The sequence below is a fragment of the Syngnathus typhle genome, linkage group LG7 (genome assembly GCF_033458585.1).
Source record: "Syngnathus typhle isolate RoL2023-S1 ecotype Sweden linkage group LG7, RoL_Styp_1.0, whole genome shotgun sequence".
Classification (NCBI taxonomy): domain Eukaryota; kingdom Metazoa; phylum Chordata; class Actinopteri; order Syngnathiformes; family Syngnathidae; genus Syngnathus; species Syngnathus typhle.
The window spans coordinates 17,017,872-17,036,141 of NC_083744.1; the positions used below are offsets into that span (position 1 = coordinate 17,017,872).

General features: G+C 42.9%; 2 protein-coding genes across 4 annotated transcripts; one reads left to right on the forward strand and one right to left on the reverse strand.

Moving 5' to 3' along the window:
• The first annotated feature begins 295 nt into the window (after positions 1-295).
• On the forward strand, positions 296-10,724 carry alpk3a (alpha-kinase 3a). Of its 2 annotated transcripts, XM_061282395.1 has the most exons (16): positions 296-552; positions 852-1,045; positions 1,254-1,286; positions 1,609-1,730; positions 1,804-1,921; positions 1,989-3,240; positions 4,274-7,007; positions 7,121-7,268; positions 7,668-7,795; positions 7,868-7,903; positions 8,061-8,335; positions 8,414-8,502; positions 8,576-8,793; positions 9,112-9,160; positions 9,241-9,579; positions 10,220-10,724. In XM_061282395.1, exons 1-16 carry the CDS (start codon positions 469-471, stop codon positions 10,257-10,259), a joined length of 5,859 nt encoding a protein of 1,952 aa, XP_061138379.1. In that variant the 5' UTR covers positions 296-468; the 3' UTR covers positions 10,260-10,724. The 2 variants fall into 2 exon arrangements, with proteins under 2 accessions (XP_061138379.1, XP_061138380.1); XM_061282396.1 differs by lacking the exon at positions 1,254-1,286 and having other exon boundaries at positions 297-552.
• slc28a1 (solute carrier family 28 member 1) lies at positions 10,717-16,203 on the reverse strand. Of its 2 annotated transcripts, XM_061282399.1 has the most exons (18): positions 16,143-16,203; positions 15,904-15,986; positions 15,764-15,840; positions 15,223-15,314; positions 14,965-15,154; positions 14,764-14,905; positions 14,394-14,507; positions 13,212-13,286; positions 13,043-13,123; positions 12,871-12,951; positions 12,663-12,788; positions 12,476-12,606; positions 12,240-12,408; positions 11,971-12,168; positions 11,809-11,890; positions 11,614-11,712; positions 11,436-11,541; positions 10,717-11,379 (listed from the first exon to the last, which is right to left on the reverse strand). In XM_061282399.1, exons 1-18 carry the CDS (start codon positions 16,144-16,146, stop codon positions 11,259-11,261), a joined length of 1,971 nt encoding a protein of 656 aa, XP_061138383.1. In that variant the 5' UTR covers positions 16,147-16,203; the 3' UTR covers positions 10,717-11,258. The 2 variants fall into 2 exon arrangements, with proteins under 2 accessions (XP_061138383.1, XP_061138384.1); XM_061282400.1 differs by lacking the exon at positions 10,717-11,379 and having other exon boundaries at positions 11,614-11,693.
• Between the last annotated feature and the right edge of the window lie 2,067 nt (positions 16,204-18,270).

Genomic DNA, 18,270 nt, shown 5'->3' on the forward strand with positions numbered 1-18,270 from the left:
AATGAGTTATTTGTCCGTTTGTTTTGTAGCTTTTACTGGATATAATATGAGATGCTCATACATTTATTTGGGTTGACAGTCATAATGGCCCTCCGAAAGAAGCTATGACTACAATGCGGCCCACCAAAAAAATAAATTTGACACCCCTGCTCTAACCCAAAGTTGTGCCTGACATTTTTTTTTGTTTACCTTATTGATATGAAATTCAAGCTGCGCGACACGATGTGTTGCAAAACACGGGTACAACTTACGTCATCGGCCACCCGCATCCATCATGAGCCTTTTCTCCAACAAACATGTTTTCAAAGTCTTGCGCAGTATTTGCCCTCGAGCAGATTCTCATCATCACTTCTTTTAGTGCCTGTTCACAACACTTCATTGTTTAGTCCGAAGTGCAGTTTGGGAAAATCTGATGTGCTCTTGCACCTATTTGTGGGCCCGCTAAAAATAGGCTCTTGCTGGCAACACATGCACGCCTATGATAGGAAGGTCCAGACCAGAAGTTTTCTTCGCAGACACAAGCTCCGAAGAAACTCCGACAACATTACAAAGGTAAGTCCGGATCGTTCATTGTGTGTATTTGGACGCCGACATGGGAATTGTCAATTTAAGGAACGTTGTTTTTGCGCTTGTCTTTGATTACAACTTGATAGCTCAAACTATTTTTAACTATTGGAGTACTTTGACTGGTTAGAAAGGACAAGCATGGATTGAGCAGTGTATGATCAATCATTAATGTCATTCAATGAACTGTCTTCTCCATTTTTAGGGGCTTTTTTATGAATAACAAAATCCAACTAGGATCCAGCTTGAGGACGTGACTCAAGCTTGTTTTTCTAACCATTTTGTAGGGGTGGTTAAAGATTAGTGGATTTTGCATTTTTGGTGAATTACCTCAAGGCACAATGACGTCCAGGAGGCCGATGACTCGCTCTTTTTCTGCCAATGGGCGAAGCGGCAGCTTTGGCGAAGAGGAGAGCAGCTCTTCAAACGGCCGCGCCGAAAGCCGCAATCATTATCTCTCGAATGTTAGGCCGGAAAACAGGTAGGCATTTTGAATCCGCGCATTGGGACATTTTGTAGTGCATAGGGGTAAAGATGAAACGTCTACATACAAATTAACAGCGAATAAAACCAAGCGCAACGATGCAAATTGGTTTTGTCGAAGAGGGGAGACATCAAATGCTTATGAGTTGATTATAAAACTCTCGCTTATTCATTAACAACCTTGCATTTGCCTCTTCTCTAACTAGCTATTCAAGGTATTCTCACTACAGGCCAACGAGGTAATATACATACTTTTCAAACGTTCCTCCAAATTAACATCTTAACCACCCAATCTGGTGTACCCTAAGAATGCAACCAACATGAGTAACAGCGAGTTTTGTCCAGCCTTGCATTAAGTCTCAATGACCAACATCGGTTTTAATGTTGCGTTTGCTATTTTTGTTTTCCTGGGTGTCCCAAAAAAATCTCTGTGCCCAACTCTCTCCACTACCAGAAATGTCCATTAACAAATTTCCTTTAAAGAAAATGGAATGTGCTGCAACAGTGTGAGGAAGCCTCTGATGTGCTACAGGAGTGAGAACTTTATTTGCTTCCTTGTAGGAGTACGCTGTGCACTGTTATGGCTCAGCTTACCGAGGACGTGCAACCGTGCTTTGAGAGCACCTTAAAGTCCAAGGCTGTATCGGAGAACTGTAACGTCAAGTTCACTTGTGTTGTATCAGGTACGTCCATTTTGAAAACCTTCATATGTCCTTTTACATCCATCCATTTTTCTGAACTGCTGATTTATGAAAGGTTATCCAGCTCCGGAACTGAAATGGTATAAGGATGATATGGAAATGGACCGTTATTGCGGACTGCCAAAATATGAGATCCACAAAAATGGGAAAACGCACACCCTGCATATTTACAAGTATGTGACGCACAATTATCAAATGAGAAGTCCGCAGATTTATTTAATAAGTATTTCCTTTTTCCAGTTGCACATTGGATGACGCGGCTATCTATCAGGTGTCGGCGAGCAATAGCAAAGGTATCGTCTCCTGCTCGGGGGTATTGGAAGTGGGCACCATGAGCGAGTTTAAGATCCACCAGAGATTCTTCGGCAAGCTGAAGCTAAAAGCCGAGAAGAAACGTAAAGACTTGGAAGAACAGAACAAGAAGGGGGTCAGAGACAATATTCCCACAGAAGGACCACGCGTTAGTCCCGAGGCACCTCCGAGGAAACGTCCAGTTCCGCCAGCAGAACCGAGCCAGGCGGTTAATGAGCTTGCATTTGTGGCGCAGCTGCGCTCTGCTGCCAATGACGTCAAAGAAATAGCCTCTGCAATACCTTTGGACAAAAGTCTGGAGAAGGACATACCGGCCCCTGAGGAACTCGTGGCCAAAAAGAAACTAAAGATTACCAACGGCGTCGACGGCGGCGTTAACACCGCCGCAAACGGCAGCAACAGCAGCAGAGGCCTTACGATAACAAATGGAGGTGTAAACTGCTATGACGGTGGAATCAGTCTGGCGCAGTTTTTATCCGAAACTCACAGACAAACACCCGAAGAGAGCGACAACCCATCTCAACTGGAAAATCCACAGGACGTAGGTATCGAAAATGCCAGTGTAGAGAACGAAGGAAGACTTGAGAAGGAAGAGAAAGAGCAAGATTTCGTCTCGGAAAGGGAGAAAGAAGCGTCGCATCCGACAGAGCACCCGAAACATCACAGAAAGACTCCGAAGGATCACGAGCATCATAACGTTCAGTCATCCTTCTCCTCCATGTTGCACACGGTCAAAGATTTCCTCTTTGGGAAGGGGAAGAAGGATTCTCATGAAAACATTGAAAACAAAGAGAAGGAACATGACCACCTTCCTAAGTCCGTCCAGCCTAAATCGACACAATCACAAACACCGCCGTCGTATCGACTATCCAAGAAGCATCGGGCGGAGGTGGACAAAGCTCACACGGACCAAGTTGTACCGATGGAAACCGATAAGCCAAAAGAGCCTTCAAAATCTGTGGATGTAAACCAATCGTCAAATCAACTCTCCAAGGCACAAGAAAATAAAGTTGAAGCTGGAATGTCAACAACGATTGCCCTCGGGAGCCCAAAAGAGCCTAGTGGACAAAGTAATCAGGAGGCTGCGGTTCTGGTGGAGAACACGGAGGTATCGGCAGGTGAAAAGATCAGCAGTCCAGGCCAACAAACACCATTGTCCGCTCTTCAAGTTCTTACAGAGGTATGTACCGAGGTCTTGAAAAGCAGCTGGTTGCCACTTGACTTGAGAGTTATTTTTAGATTGCATTTGCCCGACACGATAGCGAATGCATTCGAGGCCCGGAAGAGTGAACTCCTTAACTCTGAAATTGATTTGGAGCTTTGGCTGGTGATAAACAACAACAAAACCAGTTCTAGGACCAAAAGAATTTAGGTGGATGTTACACGGAGGTGTGTCAGTCAGACAATCCCAACAGCCATGACTCAGCCTGGCCAACGGAAACAGCTTTTGCCGCTCTGGCATCACCAAGCAGGCGCATATTAAACGTGTCAAAGAAATGAGGAACCATAAAAGTAGATCACTAGATGTGGGGGTGGGGGATGTTGTGTATCTTCACGGCTCGCTGCAAGATAGGCCGGGCAATGACTGAGACGGGAGTGCGTCAGAGGGCTTGCTGAAACCTGAACGTCAACGGCCGTTCTCACGTTATGCCAAGGCTTTGTACGACATGTCTGAGTTAGTCGAGTGACTTTTGTGGCAGGTCTCAGCAGGAGAAGGAGCGACTAAGAATAAACCCTCATGTAGACGACAGGAAGGCGATGTTTCTCTAATCAGAATTGGTTAGCATATGCGAAGAATATGAAGCTATGATCCATGTCGTTGCAGCTAGCATAGCAACGGCTACTTGCCTTTCAGTGGCCGACCTCGTACTTGAGCTTGCGTGTCATTCAAATGAATTATGACTCTCTTTGATAACCCACATTTGCTTTAAGAGTGTTTTAATAGCTATATTAAGTGATGGAGGGGCACAAATTATAATATCTGAAAACTATTAGCGGAGAATGCTAGGCGCTAATGTTTACAGGAGCGCTGACAGCTATTGACATGTGACACGTGGAAAGAGGAACTGAAGTCATCGGGTTCAAAGTGGACCCAACTGTACGTTTGTTTTGGTGACACTTTGATAGATTAGGTTATGTATTCATGTCTTCATCAATTAGTTGAATTGATTGATAAAACACAGCACTAAAAGGGTGTTTTTGATTTCCTTTAGGCTGAAGACAAATCTCTAGATACCTCGGTAACTTTACCACAACCTTGTCACCCTGCATCTTCAACAAAAGACGATAAGCCTCGTTTCCCACACAGCCAAAGTTTCCTTCCGTCGTCCAACTTCGATAACCAAGCTCCGCCTTCCGGAGTTATCTCAGCGACAGTCACGAGTCACCTTTGTGTGATCCCCACTGAGGCTTTGCTACGGGGGGAGATAAGCGTTGAAAAGACGGCTAAAGACAATCAACCTGACAAAGAGGTGAACAAAAAGAAATTAAGCGTGGAAAATAAAGTGACATTCAAAGATCCACCTCATCAAAATAGAAACAAACCCGAGTTGGCTGGATTAACACCGACTTTGCTGGAAAAGGGTAAAGCCGACAAAGAGGTCAACGACCCTCCCGAGAAATTATGTGTGAAAACAGAAGAAGAATTCAAGGAGCTACCCCGACCCAATATCAACAAAACCAAGGTGGCTGTATTAACGCCGCCCGACAAAGATGCAAACTACCCTACCAAGAAATTCTGTGTAGGAACTGAAGAGAAATTCAAGGAAGAACCTCGTGCGGATATAAAACCCAAAGTGGCTGTAATTACTCAGCCTTCACCAAAGGTGGGTAGATCTGACAAAGACGTAAACTGTCTTACCAAGAAATTATCTGTGGGCACTGAAGAGAAATACAAGGAAGAACCACATCCTGATACAAACAAACCCAAGGTGGCTGTAATAACTCAACCGACACAGAAAGTGAGCAAACCTCACAAAGAAATAAACAACTCTCCCAATACTGATCAAAAACTAACACATCTACCCCGTCCTGATATACTAACTTTGCTGGAAGAGACGGTGAAAATCAAAGCACCCAATCTTATCTCTGATATGGAATCAAGCGGTTCACAGAGCCATTTCTCAAAACAGGACACCAAAAGTGTTTCGCTGACTCAGGAAATGAATGTTGAATTTCTGTCTGCTGCATCCCCCAAGGTGGTTGACCTAAAAATGTGGTCTGAATGCACACCTGCTTTCGCAGAAGAAAACCCCAACCAGAGAGTGCTACAGAGTGTTAGAAGCCGGGAGTTTGAAGGTGCGAGAAAGGAAGGGGTCACCGAGGCTCGACTTACAGATAGAAAAGAAAATCGGAGCAATCTTAAAGACCAAGTGCCGCCTATTGAAACTAACAACAAGGTTTCAGAAATAGAAAAAAAAACACTAGCGGTAGTCAATGAGCCAAACAAGGAGTCAGTTGCAGACAAGAAAGACAATGAGGAAGCTAAATTAAGTCTTTTGGAAGAAAATTCAAACATGGTGCCTAAAGACCGTACTGTAAAACAGCAAAGTCTGTTAGACCCACTCAGGTCAGATGTCAAAGAACCGAGAAACACAACAGAACACATTGCTGTCCCAAGAGTTGAAATAACAGAGCCTCAAGCCAAGCACTTTACTCTACCGCTAACTATGCTAGCACTCAAAAAGCTAGAATCAGAGCCAAGTATTTTAGAAAAACATTTAAAACCGCAACCTATCGGCCGGGAAATGATTGATTCTTCTGGTTTGTTAACAAATCAGAAACTTCTGGATCATAAGCCATCAGCCTCGGATGTTGCGACGGATCTCGAGCAGTTAGACAGCAAGACGGAAATAATTGCGGCTAGTATGAAAGGTAGTCAGCTGGTCAACTCCGCAACTATTCCCCGAATAAATATTTCATGCAGCGATGACAAGGAAGATCATAAATTGCAAAAGACGCATATTCCAGATTCTCCACAGCCTTTAGAAATGTCCAATGTGCCTTTGTTTGTGGTACCGCCAATATCTGTCACTTGTCACGAGAATGAGAGTGAACTGAGGAAGCCCATTGCCAGTGAGTGGAGAGAAACTGAAACTTTGGTGGTCACACAGGCTGTAAAACAGCTTGGCACCACCACAGAACTGTGTGAAGAAACGTCAGATCAAAGGTTAACAGAGAACTTGTCTTCTTTGCCAAATGAAACTGCACAACCCAAGAGGAATGATAGCAACCATCCGTTAAGTAGAACCACAGAGGACAATAGTTCCTTTGAAATCCTGAAGGCCAAACCTTTAAAACAGGCTAAAATTGACACTTCTGTAACCATTGAGGACTTCCTCAGAACTAAAGCCCCTGTTGAGAGACTCACACACAAACCCCCGACTCACCCATCCCTCAGTCCCGGCAGTATCCGTAAATATATGTCCAAAGTCGCCGCAGAGCTCGAGAATGATGCCGGGATTACGGTCCCCGTCATCACAGTGGACGACCGTCAGAGCGATAAGGCGGATGAAGACACGAGCGGCGGCTCGACCCCGACGTCCTTAACGCCCACATCGTCGCTGTCCTGCGAAAGCAGCCCGAGATTGAAACGAAGGGACAGTCTTTCGCTTATACGCTCCGCCACGCCCGAGGAGTTGGCCTCGGGAGCCCGCCGTAAAATCTTCATCCCGAAACCTAAAGAGGATGCGGATGCAGGTGTTGTTGCTCTTGAAGGTCAAAAGAAGGACACCCCCTACTTGTCACCCAGCCAGGCTCGCAGAGCAGCTTTGCTTCAAGCTCCCGTAGGACAAAACACCCCTCCAATGGAGAGGCGCTCACCGCTAATGAATCGCAGGAAGGTCACGTTGGAGGTACCCAAAGTGGTGGAGGATCCGCCCAAACAGGAGACGACCAAAGCTGCTAAAGAGGAGAAGGTTGCTGAAAAGAAGTTGGACCCGCTGAAAGGTAAGAACTTTGGTCGTCCGGCGCAACGGCAACAGTTTTTATGACTGGGCCCTAGCATGTTAGCTTGCAAGCTAGCGGTGTGTATATTTACATTTGCGACCATGTGCCAACAGCTCCGCAGGTCATCCGTAAGATCCGAGGGGAGCCTTTCCCCGATGCCTCCGGACATCTTAAGTTGTGGTGCCAGTTTTTCAATGTTCTCTCCGACTCCACTATTAAATGGTTCAGGGACGAAGAGGAAATACTGGAGGTCAACAGAAGGTAGATGGACGACATTGCCACCTCGCACACGTCATAGCCAAGTTGTTGGCATCTCTGTGTTATTATTTGAGGGGCTACACGGACAGCATGACTGGCCATAAAACTGTACTGATACAAAAAATAATAATTCTACAAGGATTAGGAAGAGGATTTATATACTCAGCGAGAACCTCGTGGCCTTCTGTCATTCTCATATTCTCAGTGCGTGGATTTACAGCTCATGTGACCGTCAACCTCACAGCTGTGACACGGAAACTGGCGAGACCACATGAACTGTAATATGACACAATCGTGCGTGTTGCCATACATAACAGCCCTCTGTGTTATAGCGCCACCTTGTGTCCCTAGCTAGCCACCGACTGTTTCTGCGGCCTGATGTTTATGCACGTTGTCTTGAAGTGCAGGGGATGAAAGTCAAGTGGCGCTTGCTATCGTTCTGGCCGCAAGCCAAGACTGCGGCGTGTACGGCTGCACCATCCAGAACGAGTACGGCACGGACACCACGGATTTCCTCCTCAGCGTAGATAGTAAGAGTTTGAACCATAAATCTAGTCAATGAAGTCATTGGTTTTCTGAAACGTTCCATTTTTGTTTTACAGTTATGTCTGATATCCTTCTCAGAGATGATTTGGAAGGTAACTATTGTTCTATTGTTCTGACCAAGCTAGGTAGAAATGGAATTACAGGTAGACTGCATGGTGGACCTTAAAGATCTGAGGTTCGAATCCAGACTCTGGTTTTGCTCTCCAGCCTTTTTTCTCAATGATTTCCACTTTGTAATCATTTCTGTAGTTGGAGAGGAGATCGAGATGACACCACTGGTGTTCACCAAAGGCCTGGCTAATTCCGGCAACTGGGGCGACAAGTACTTTGGCCGCATCGTGACCGAGATGGCGAACCTCGGCGAGGGTTGCGGCCATAAAGCCAGCAGAGTGAAAGTCATCTACGGTCTAAATCCCGTCTATGAGTCCGGGAGCACATGTATCATCAAGGTTCCTAACCCAATCGCCTACGGGAGCAAGCAGGATAACAACCTCATTGAAAGAAATCTCGAAATGACCAAGCAAGTAAGTGAAAGAAAACGTTTGGACGTTAAATCGCTTTTAATAAACCTCACATTGCTCTTATTTGACTTTTCCTGCCAGGAATGCAAAATTCAGAACATGATCCGAGAATATTGTAAGATATTTGCAGCTGAAGCTAGAATCATCGAAAACTTTGGCCCTTCACTAGAGTGAGTCACAACTAGCCCGAATAAGTTGCTGATTTAAGTTCTTGTAAGCATACTTTGTGTGATGTGCCTTCAGAGTCCTCCCTCAATACCTGATGTATCGACCCGCCAACTCTGTACCGTACGCCACGGTGGAAGTTGACCTGGGGGAGATCTTCCTCAAGTACTGTGTGATGGATGCTAAAGGTTGCCTGGTTACGCAAAGTGCTTCTGAGATGGAACAGAAATGCAACACCTTCCAGCACTGGATTCATCAGTGGACCCATGGCAATTTACTCATCACCCGCATGGAAGGTAAAAAAAAAAATGCTACTCGCTAGGTAGCTGTGGATTTTTAGCAGATTGGGTTACGTTCACCTAAGGTTGGGTAAAAAGATTGGATTTGGGACGGCTAAAAAGCTGAAGTTGGTCCACAAGAATATCTCGGGGTGGGGGGCAGTGGCCCTGCCGCCCCCCTTCTAGCTCCGCCAGTGATGTGAAGGAGCTTTTCATTTTTCCATCGCGTATAGTTTAGATAAAAATGTCGATTAAAAACAAAACAAATCGAAACTTTCACCTGTAGACAATTTAAAGTGTTCTATCAACCAAGCACGCCTTGTTTTTTTTTTACAGGAGTTGAAACAAAGATTACAAATATTAGAGTGGCGACCAAGACAAAAGGGTTCGTATGATACTCAAGTTGATTTGGGTTGCTTGCTACCAAGATGGACGCCATAAAAGTGCTCCATCACTGTATTTCAGCTACCAAGGCCTGACGGACCGAAGCTCTTCAGAAATTTTAGAACAGTTCCCAACGGTCCACCAGTGCAACTACTACTGCGGACTTCTCGGCCTGCCCCCGCTCAAGACTCAGGAGCAGCAACAGAGCACCAAGGTGAAGGTCTCCAGGAGCCCTTTGCTTAACCGCAAGTTGTCAACAGGTTCCGGCAGCCCGCAGCCGCACCGTAAAGGACACAGCCCTCAAATGGTCAGGAAGGCCAACGTAAGCCCAAAGGTGACCCGGAAAGTCCAGGAGACTGAGGACAACGAGTCGGACGGCAAACTCAAGCCTGCGGAAACTACTGACGCTCTTGAAATGAGGTAGGGGAGTGTCTTAGATGTTTCCTTTTTAATAGAATAGGAGTTTGTTGCTATCAAAACGAAAAGACGTGCAGAAGTGAAAGTGCGCTTCCTCACGGGGCCTCGTTACACGACTGAATTATCAGAAACACGTGCCTCAAGAGTCTTATCAGTTCCATGTGCGGACTCTCAGCAGTACATATGACAACAATGACTGTAATCTTGAGATGGCTCTTTGAAATGTCCTTGTTTGGTGACAAAAGTTGCATGTTCATCTGTGATGCCAAATGTGTCCTTTATACTTTTAGCACAACTTGCAAAAAAAAAAAAAAAAAACAGCAAATCTGAGCTTGGGCTGTTCAATACAACCCCAATGAAAAGTCAGGACGCTTCATTAGGTACACCTGCACAATCTCTTGAGCCACGTTGATGTGTTCGTTTAACAATAATTTATAGATTTATATACATGATGGATATTTAAAACCAGGTTGTGTAAATGTTTAAGGATTCAAATAAATGGTCTAATAAAATATTCTCAGGTGCAGGCATACCTAATATTGTGCCAAGTGAGTGTATATGTGTGCAGAGAAAGTTTGTTTCTTCAGTCTGCTGGCTTTAAACAATCAGTCACGTGATTCTTTCTGCCATTTTAACCGTGCAGCTCGATGCCACGCAAACATACATTGGCAGCTGTAACCTAAAAGCTGCCAATTCAGCATGATGCTGTTATCTGAAGCCGACCCATGGACGCGTTGGGCAAAGTAGGTAAACGAGCACACTCGGGTTTTCGCTCTCTATGCAAAGTACAACCTATTTGGATTGTTTTTATTTTTTTTTAAAGCTGGGAGTATGCAGGCTTCAACAGTGACATTTGATATTTTTCACTTTAGTTCATAATTTAAAATTCCAAGCAGAATTAGCATGGATTCATCAGGAATTTGGTTCTTGGTTAATGGTCACTGCAAGTCAGCAGCTGGCTTAAAAAAATGATTTCACTTTTTCACTTGCATGGGAAGAAAACCACAGCAGCGGATAGTTCCTGTATTTCAGTCTTTGCTGACTAAAGGACAAAAAGTTGGAATTGGCCCAAATGGGTCCGAGCAATGTACGTTTATTGTCATGTCAAACAAATATATTTTGTATTTTTAATAAAAATCTAAAACATTTGTTTTGGAGTAAGATATTCTATACAGCCGTTTTGTGCATACCTATGAATAATAATCCATTCAAAAATTACAACTTGATTTTTTTTTGCTATTTACACTCAAACAGCGGATGACTAAAAGTTTCCTAAAGTTTTTTGTCTTTTAACATTCAACAAGCTATAAAATTCAACTTCTTAATTCATTTACAATATAATACATGACAGCGAATACTATACACCTGTTTTAAAACATATTCCAGTAGGCAATACATTTCTAAATCAATATCTTGATTTCGTGCCAAACATTCTTTTTGAAATGATTTCCATCCACTTTCCCTCCTAAACATGCGCCAATACAGAAAAAGTCGTGGCTAAAAAGACGCAATCATGTTACCTAAACTCTCATATTGAATTCCAGAAGGTCAACCTAAGAAAATAGTTTCTGCTTTTCCCAACAGTCTTTACATTTGTACAAACCTGGCTACAAAACATATAATATAAAAGATATCTTATAATATAAAAGACGTCTTATATATAAGATATAAAAGCTCTTTGTTTACAAACAAAGCGCCTCCTGAGACACACCGCAGCACTGGCAACATTTGGCCAAATACACGGTGGCGTTTTTCACCGTGCTCCACGAGCCCTCGAACGAGATGCTCCCGTTGTTGACAGCACTGAAAAAAAAAAAAGTCAGTCTCTGTCTCCGCTTGGCTCCAAACTCAACGCCTACCTTCCAAATAGGTCCACGCAGCAAGTCTGCACATTCACATCTGTGGCGTTGAAAACAGATTCTCTGAACAACTCCACGCAGTCCAACTGAGGAACGAACAGGATCCCTTGGAGGAGGTAAAAAAAAAAAAAAAACGTAAGAACGAGGCGGATTTCTCAAGAAGCTGAAATGTACCTACCCGCGACGCAAGCGTTGACGAGCGAGACGCACGTGGCCGTGATTAAGGATCGCAACACCAGAGCCGAGACATCGGCTCTTCTAGACGGGCATATAGAGGCTTTGGTAAGAGGAAAAGGCTCTGTGTCAAACATCAGGATACTGCTGCATGATTTAAAAAAAAAAAATTAAAAATGGATGATGGGGTACTACTCACCGAGGCCACCGATCATAATACCAAGGGAACTAAAATTGGCAAAGCCACACAGAGCGTAGGTGGAGATTATTTCCGATCGGACCTGAAAGAACAAGATTTTTTTGCGTTTAAAAAACCAGACTGGAAAAAATCCGGGGTACCTAATAAAATGCATGGACTCACCGAAATCCGCTGCCTTTCCCCGCCGATGACTGCATCCAGTCCGTTGATTCTGTTGGTCTTCAGCTTGGATAATTTCTCATAGGCCACAAATTCATTGAGGAAAAACTTAATGCCGATCAGCTCGGCCACGATAAAACTCTCCTCGAACGGCACTCCCATCATAAAGGCCAGGGGCATGAAAACGTACGAGCACATTAACTGGAACAAATGAGGGAAACCCCCATTAGCAGGTGTACCTAATAATCTGGTGGACGGTCCTTCTCGCATACCTGAAAGGTGACCTCGGGGTATCCCACCATGCCTCCCATCCAGCTCAGAGCTTCGTTAATGAAAGCCAGGATGGCGAGGAAGGCGATGAGGTTGGCCACGATGTTGGCGACCAAACCGATGGAAGCCGACGCTCCGCTGCTGGCTGCCTCCAGGATGTTCCGCTCCTCTCTGAGTATTGATCACGTTAAGGAGCAGGAGCCAACAAAGGACGGGGAGCTGCGTGACGCGTACACACCCGCAAGCCACTTTGACCGTCTCCTCCGACTTGAAGGCGGTTTCTTCCGTCTCCGGGAAGGACAGCTTGGAGAAAGCCAGCGCACAGGGAGCAGCCATGACCGAGGCTGATATCAAGGAGGACGCGTCGATCTAAAACGTGGAGATAGTTTTAAAAATGTTTTTGGTGCACATTATTTGGGATTTACCCCGAATGAGATGAAGGCTCCCATGACGCTGCCTGCAATCGTGGCAAATCCACCAGTCATAACGGCGTGAATTTCAGATTTGGTCATGTCGTTTAAATAGGGACGAATCAGCAGCGGTGCCTCTGTCTGATAGACATAAAAAAAAAAGTTACGTGGTTGACTGTAAAAAAAAAAAAATTTAATACCGTGAAATAACAGAGCAGATTACCTGGCCAATAAATATATTGCCGGCTACACTCAAGGTTTCTGTGGGAGAGGTTCCCATCGTTACCTGCATTACCCATGAGATCTGGAAAAAAAAAAAAAAAAAAAGTTTGAACTCTGACGTAAGCACTTTGCACTTAACCCTTGCCGACCTTTAACAAGCTCGGAATGTTTACCTTCAGGATGAGCCACTGCATTAAACCCAGATAGTAAAGCACGGACATCACGCTGCTGAAGAAAACAACGATCGGCATCGCCTGAGGAACACGCCGATGGAGATGCGTGTTCATTTTCACGTTATCAATTAAATACGTGTTTTTCAACATCATCCGCACGGCCACTGACTTGGAAAGCAAAGATCCCGTCGGTTAAATCTCCGAAAACAAACGATGAACCGGCTTTGGTGTAGTCCAGGAAGATCTGAAACATACAAACGGATTATTTACTAACTAATTTCTCATTTACAATATTGAGTTATGGGACTCAATAAAGATAATGAGCGGAACTCATCCCTAAAAGAAGTTATCAGAACACACGTGGATGAGAACAGGATGACCCGAGCTTGAGGTTGAACAGCAGCACGTAATGCAGACAGGTGAAGAAGATTGCTTGCTACCAAGTATGAGATAAGGCCTGCAATCATTGATGAATAATATCCAACTGGGGTAGAATGCTGTTTTGAAACGTTAAGTTTCAATGGTGACAAATAAAAAGTTGTGATTATTGGTTACTTGCAAACTATATTTTTAACAAACCAAAACAAAAAGTATTGGGCTAACAAAATATTTGGTTGAAGATACCGTCATTTTTGGACTATAAGTCGCACCGGAGTATAAATCGCACCAGCCATAAAATGCCCAAAAAAGTGAAAAAAAAAACCATATACCGTATTTTCCGGCCTATAAGGCGCACCGGACTATAAGGCGCACCTTCAATGAATGGCCCATTTTAAAATTTTATCCTTATATAAGGCGCACCGGACTATAAGGCGCACCATTAATGCATCATGTCAGATTTTTAATCATTCTCCATTTTATCTTTTTTATTTCAACTTCAGACGGAACAAATGACTTTATAATCATAAAATAATGATCCATAGTCTTTTTGAGTCATGATTCATAGTCTTCAGCGGGCCACTTATGATTGATTTCATGACACAATACTTCGGGCCAGTTTGAATTTAGGAATTTGGTCCATATATAAGGCGCACCGGACTATAAGGCGCACTGTTGGTTTTTGAGAACATTTTAGGTTTTTAGGTGCGCCTTATAGGGCGGAAAATACGGTATATGTATATAAGTCGCTCCTGAGTATAAGTCGCCCCCCCACCCAAACTATGAAAAAAAACGTGACTTATAGTCCGAAAATTACGGTACATTTCTAATTAGGAAAAAAAATATTCGAGTGAGAAAAATAGCTGAGTTGTTTTCACGGTGTGAATATTATTGTAGTGTCTGTCTACATTGTTGCTGCGCCATTTTTGTTCTCAAATTTCTTCACCTCAACAAACCTATAAACGTACCGTACCTGCACTTGTCGACCGAGCCATTGGAAAGCGGCGAGTCCAGGCTCGCTTCTGATGACAAAAAGTCCGATGCAGAACTGCAACCCCAGGCCCCAAAACACCGGGCGCCAAGACACCTAAAAGTTGAACAGACAACATGACACTTTTTATCACACGGGTGGTTTCGCGCTATCTCTCAGGAAGTCCCCATAAAAAAACATCATCTTTTTACAAGGAAGCAACACTGCGAAACCCTCGGCATAATGCTCGCGCAAGGCCGAGCGATATCCAAAGTCTCAGCAAAACACCAACGAGATAAGCGTGGAGATAAGACGCATTTCGAAACGGTCGCCATGGTAATTATCCACCGGTACAAAAAAAATCAAATCTCACCGCTGTCCTGTGAGCCGAGCACAGGAACGTGAGCAGGAGGAACATGCACACACCTCCGAAGGAAATAAGCTGCTCGGGACGCTGGCTGGTGTCGAGCACGAGCCACAGCACCAGCAGGATCACGGCAATGACGATGAAGACCCTGAAATAGACACGCGCCGTCAATTGGACTCCAGGCCAGCTATTTGAAGATCCACTCACCATTTCAGCCATCTTAAATTGGATTTGAAGCATCGCGCTACAGGTTTAAAACACTGACTGATGCTTTCGCCCTTGTACTTCTTCACAAGGTCATACGACTTGGACACAACAGCCAAAGAGGTGATGACCACCAAGGCGATGGCCCGCTGGAAATCCAAAACGCAGGCCGTAATGAAGTAGGCCGAATAACCTACAGAGCGAATAAATGAATTAAAAAGACACACATTCGAGTTTGAATTTCAAGTTTGAGAACACTACCTGCTCCGAGTATGCCCAGCAATGTATACTTGAAGATTTTGGAGTGATTTCTCACGTAATCCTCAGCAGCATTTATCGGCTTGGCTATTTGTCTGAGAAGCACAAGAAATCCAATTAGCATTAATTGACCACTTTCTTACCATTCTGTAGATTCAATTTTAGTCACGCAGACACACAAAAAGTTAGGCATAGAAATTTCACGCTGCAAAAATGCACATACCCTTGAACCCTGTTTTTTATTATTTTTTAACCCCAACTGTAGAAATTGTTGAATACATTGACATGCCGGAAACCACCAGCGTGTCGAATCGTTCAACGATTTCGTCCATTTTACACAACTTGCTATTTTGTCACAAGAAGCTTAACAGAAAAAAATCACTGTAGGTGTTTAATTAATTAGTATATTTAAAAAAAATCATAAATTTCGTGGTTCAATTCGAATTAGTAAACAATCCTCTGCATCGTGCTATAACTTTTTTTTTTTTCAAATGCATTTAAACAGATTGTTTACCAACAAGGAAGAGCAATACAAAAACCACACCTCAGATACGACTGCACTCCCTTTTTCGACTGCTCCGTTTGCTCTGTGGCGTCGCTCGTATCAACCGTGATACCCTCCTGAGAACATTTTATTAAATAACATACAAAATCATGTTTTTAATTCGCCTAAATATCACATACCTCCATTTCAAAGCCATGGTTGTTTCGGCCTCCGTTTCCCCTCACCAGGCTTCCATTCTTGTGTTTCATATCCTTTGTATCTTCTGCAAAACACGAAAAAGAATTGACAAATGAATTGCAATTCCAGGCCTTTAAAAAAAAAAAAAAAAAAAAAGCTTTTTACCCCCCCAACTAGTCGAATAAACAAGAAACAAGTGTGAAACAAACAGGTGGAAGGGAAAGCGGAGCAAATGGCTTACTCATTGTGTGCTCTTCGACTCAGACGCTACCAAACATCTATCATTAACTGAGAGACACGTTAAGTACTGCTCTCATCGGCACTAGGGGGCGTGGATGAAGTCATAAACAACTTTCATAGACGTCATTATTCAAATACCGTTTTTTTCCATGTATAATGCGCAAAATTTAACTAATTTTATTGTCCTAAAATCTGGGGTGCGCATTATACATGGGTACATAAAAAAAGAAAAAAAAAACTTTTTATTTTTATTTTTAATTTTTTAAAATCCGGATATTATACGTGTTGTGTTTGCTGTCACAATGTACCCTATACAAATCCGAAACATTTCTTCACTATTGAGTTTGCTAGCGCATGCGCAGTGATACTGACCGGTAGAATAACATCCGGTTGTTACCAAAGATGATCTTTTTTCTGAAATCATTTTACGTTCACGGACTTAAGTAGGAGTCAAAATTTGGGTGCGTATTATACATGGGTACAGGCTTTTTTCCAGCATCAACATGCCACTTTTAGGGTGCGTATTATACATGGGGGCGCATTATACATGGAAAAAAACGGTACATACTCTTCCTCCTTCTTGGATATACAATCATCCCTCGCTATATCACGGTTTGCCTTTCACGGCGTCTCTGCTTCGCGGATTTTTTTCACACTGCATTGCGTTGTGGCTACTGAGCGGAGTCAGGCCGCAGATATAGTACATATTGATGATTAAAATGATTATTTTACTGGATTTATCTGGAAGAAAGTGTTGACTTCTCTTTCTTAAACAAATGGTTGGGCTTGAAACAAGTTTTGCCCTTTGGTTTCAAAGTCAAAAGTCAAAGTCAGCTTTATTGTCAATCCCTTCATATGTCAAGACACATAAAGAAACCGAAATTCCGTTTCCTCCATCCCACGGTGACGAGACACAGTACACGATAAACATACAATTAGACGACACAAAATAAAAACAAGAAGGCACAAATAATAAATAATAAATAAATAAAATGAGTGATGAATAAATAATAAATGTTATATATATCAATGTTATATCTGTATAATAATGGTAAAAAAAAAAAAGGTTTCTACTTCACTGATTTCACCTATCGCGGGTTCTTTTCGGAATCGAAACGAGAGATTACTGTAAATATAATAATGCAAGAATTGTGCGCTCATCAAAATTGTGCACCGGTAGAAGCAAGCATACATTAAAAAAAAAAAAAGTACAATATCTCTACACCTGATCTTTTAATATATTTTATTTTGAGAATATTTTCTCTGATATAAAAATTGCAAAAACGAGGAAAAAATGCAATTAAAGTACAAATTTATTTTGGAGGAAAAATTCCAGCATTTACTGTATGTTGGGAGGTGAAATGTCTTCCAAGTGTTTATGACATTATAAAAGCTTCTCTAATCAGATGTCATTCACATTAATCTCATCCATTAGATGTAACGGAGTGCAATCTGGAGTGATATTTACCACATGGATGATTGATGATTATTTTCAGTGGCTGAACTTTAGTCACCTTCTTGCAAATGTCATCCTGTCACACCCATTGTAAAACGGTGCTGGTCCATGGTCCAGGTGGATTCAGTGAAGATGATCAATATACAGGTTCAAAACTTTATTGTAAGTAGGACATTGTCTGTTTATGACAATGTTATGTCACCATCAATACCAAACAACTGAATATAGCTGTGTGCAGTTGGTTGACTTTTCTCCATCAGGGATGGGCACCCCCTCCATCATTCAAGTGGCCCATCCCTCATACTTGAATGAGGCAAATATTAATTTAGGTATGATTTTAAATTGGAGGTCAAGTTTTGTGCCCTTGCCTTGAGCGCACGTTGTGAACATCACGTGACCAAACCCAGAAAAGAGTTTCAATTGACAGCAGAGGGCAGTGGTGCGTAAAATGTCAGCCGTAAATATTTTCCGTACATTTTTCAAATTATTATAATAATAATTTAATAATTTAAGATTAATTATTACTTAAGTCAAATGTTGATGTAACGACACATCTCTATTCACATCTCTATTTTAATGTCTTGTTTATAATGTCACTACATTTTTTTCGTGACAAAACAAGTACTTTTTTTTTTCTTAATTTTTAAAACTGGTTCACACCTATCTAAGTTTG

Bases quoted from the DNA above. Each gene is read 5' to 3' on its own strand.
- slc28a1 (XM_061282399.1), bottom strand. The intron at 15,315-15,763 runs GTGTGGTTTTTG...TGTGCTTCTCAG, and splicing joins GGAGTGCAGTCGTATCTGAG to ACAAATAGCCAAGCCGATAA. The intron at 11,542-11,613 runs GTAGGTACATTT...ACCTCCTCCAAG, and splicing joins CGTCAACGCTTGCGTCGCGG to GGATCCTGTTCGTTCCTCAG.
- alpk3a (XM_061282395.1), top strand. From the start codon at position 469: ATGCACGCCTATGATAGGAAGGTCCAGACCAGAAGTTTTCTTCGCAGA. The intron at 1,922-1,988 runs GTATGTGACGCA...TCCTTTTTCCAG, and splicing joins CACACCCTGCATATTTACAA to TTGCACATTGGATGACGCGG. The intron at 8,503-8,575 runs GTGAGTCACAAC...ATGTGCCTTCAG, and splicing joins AACTTTGGCCCTTCACTAGA to AGTCCTCCCTCAATACCTGA.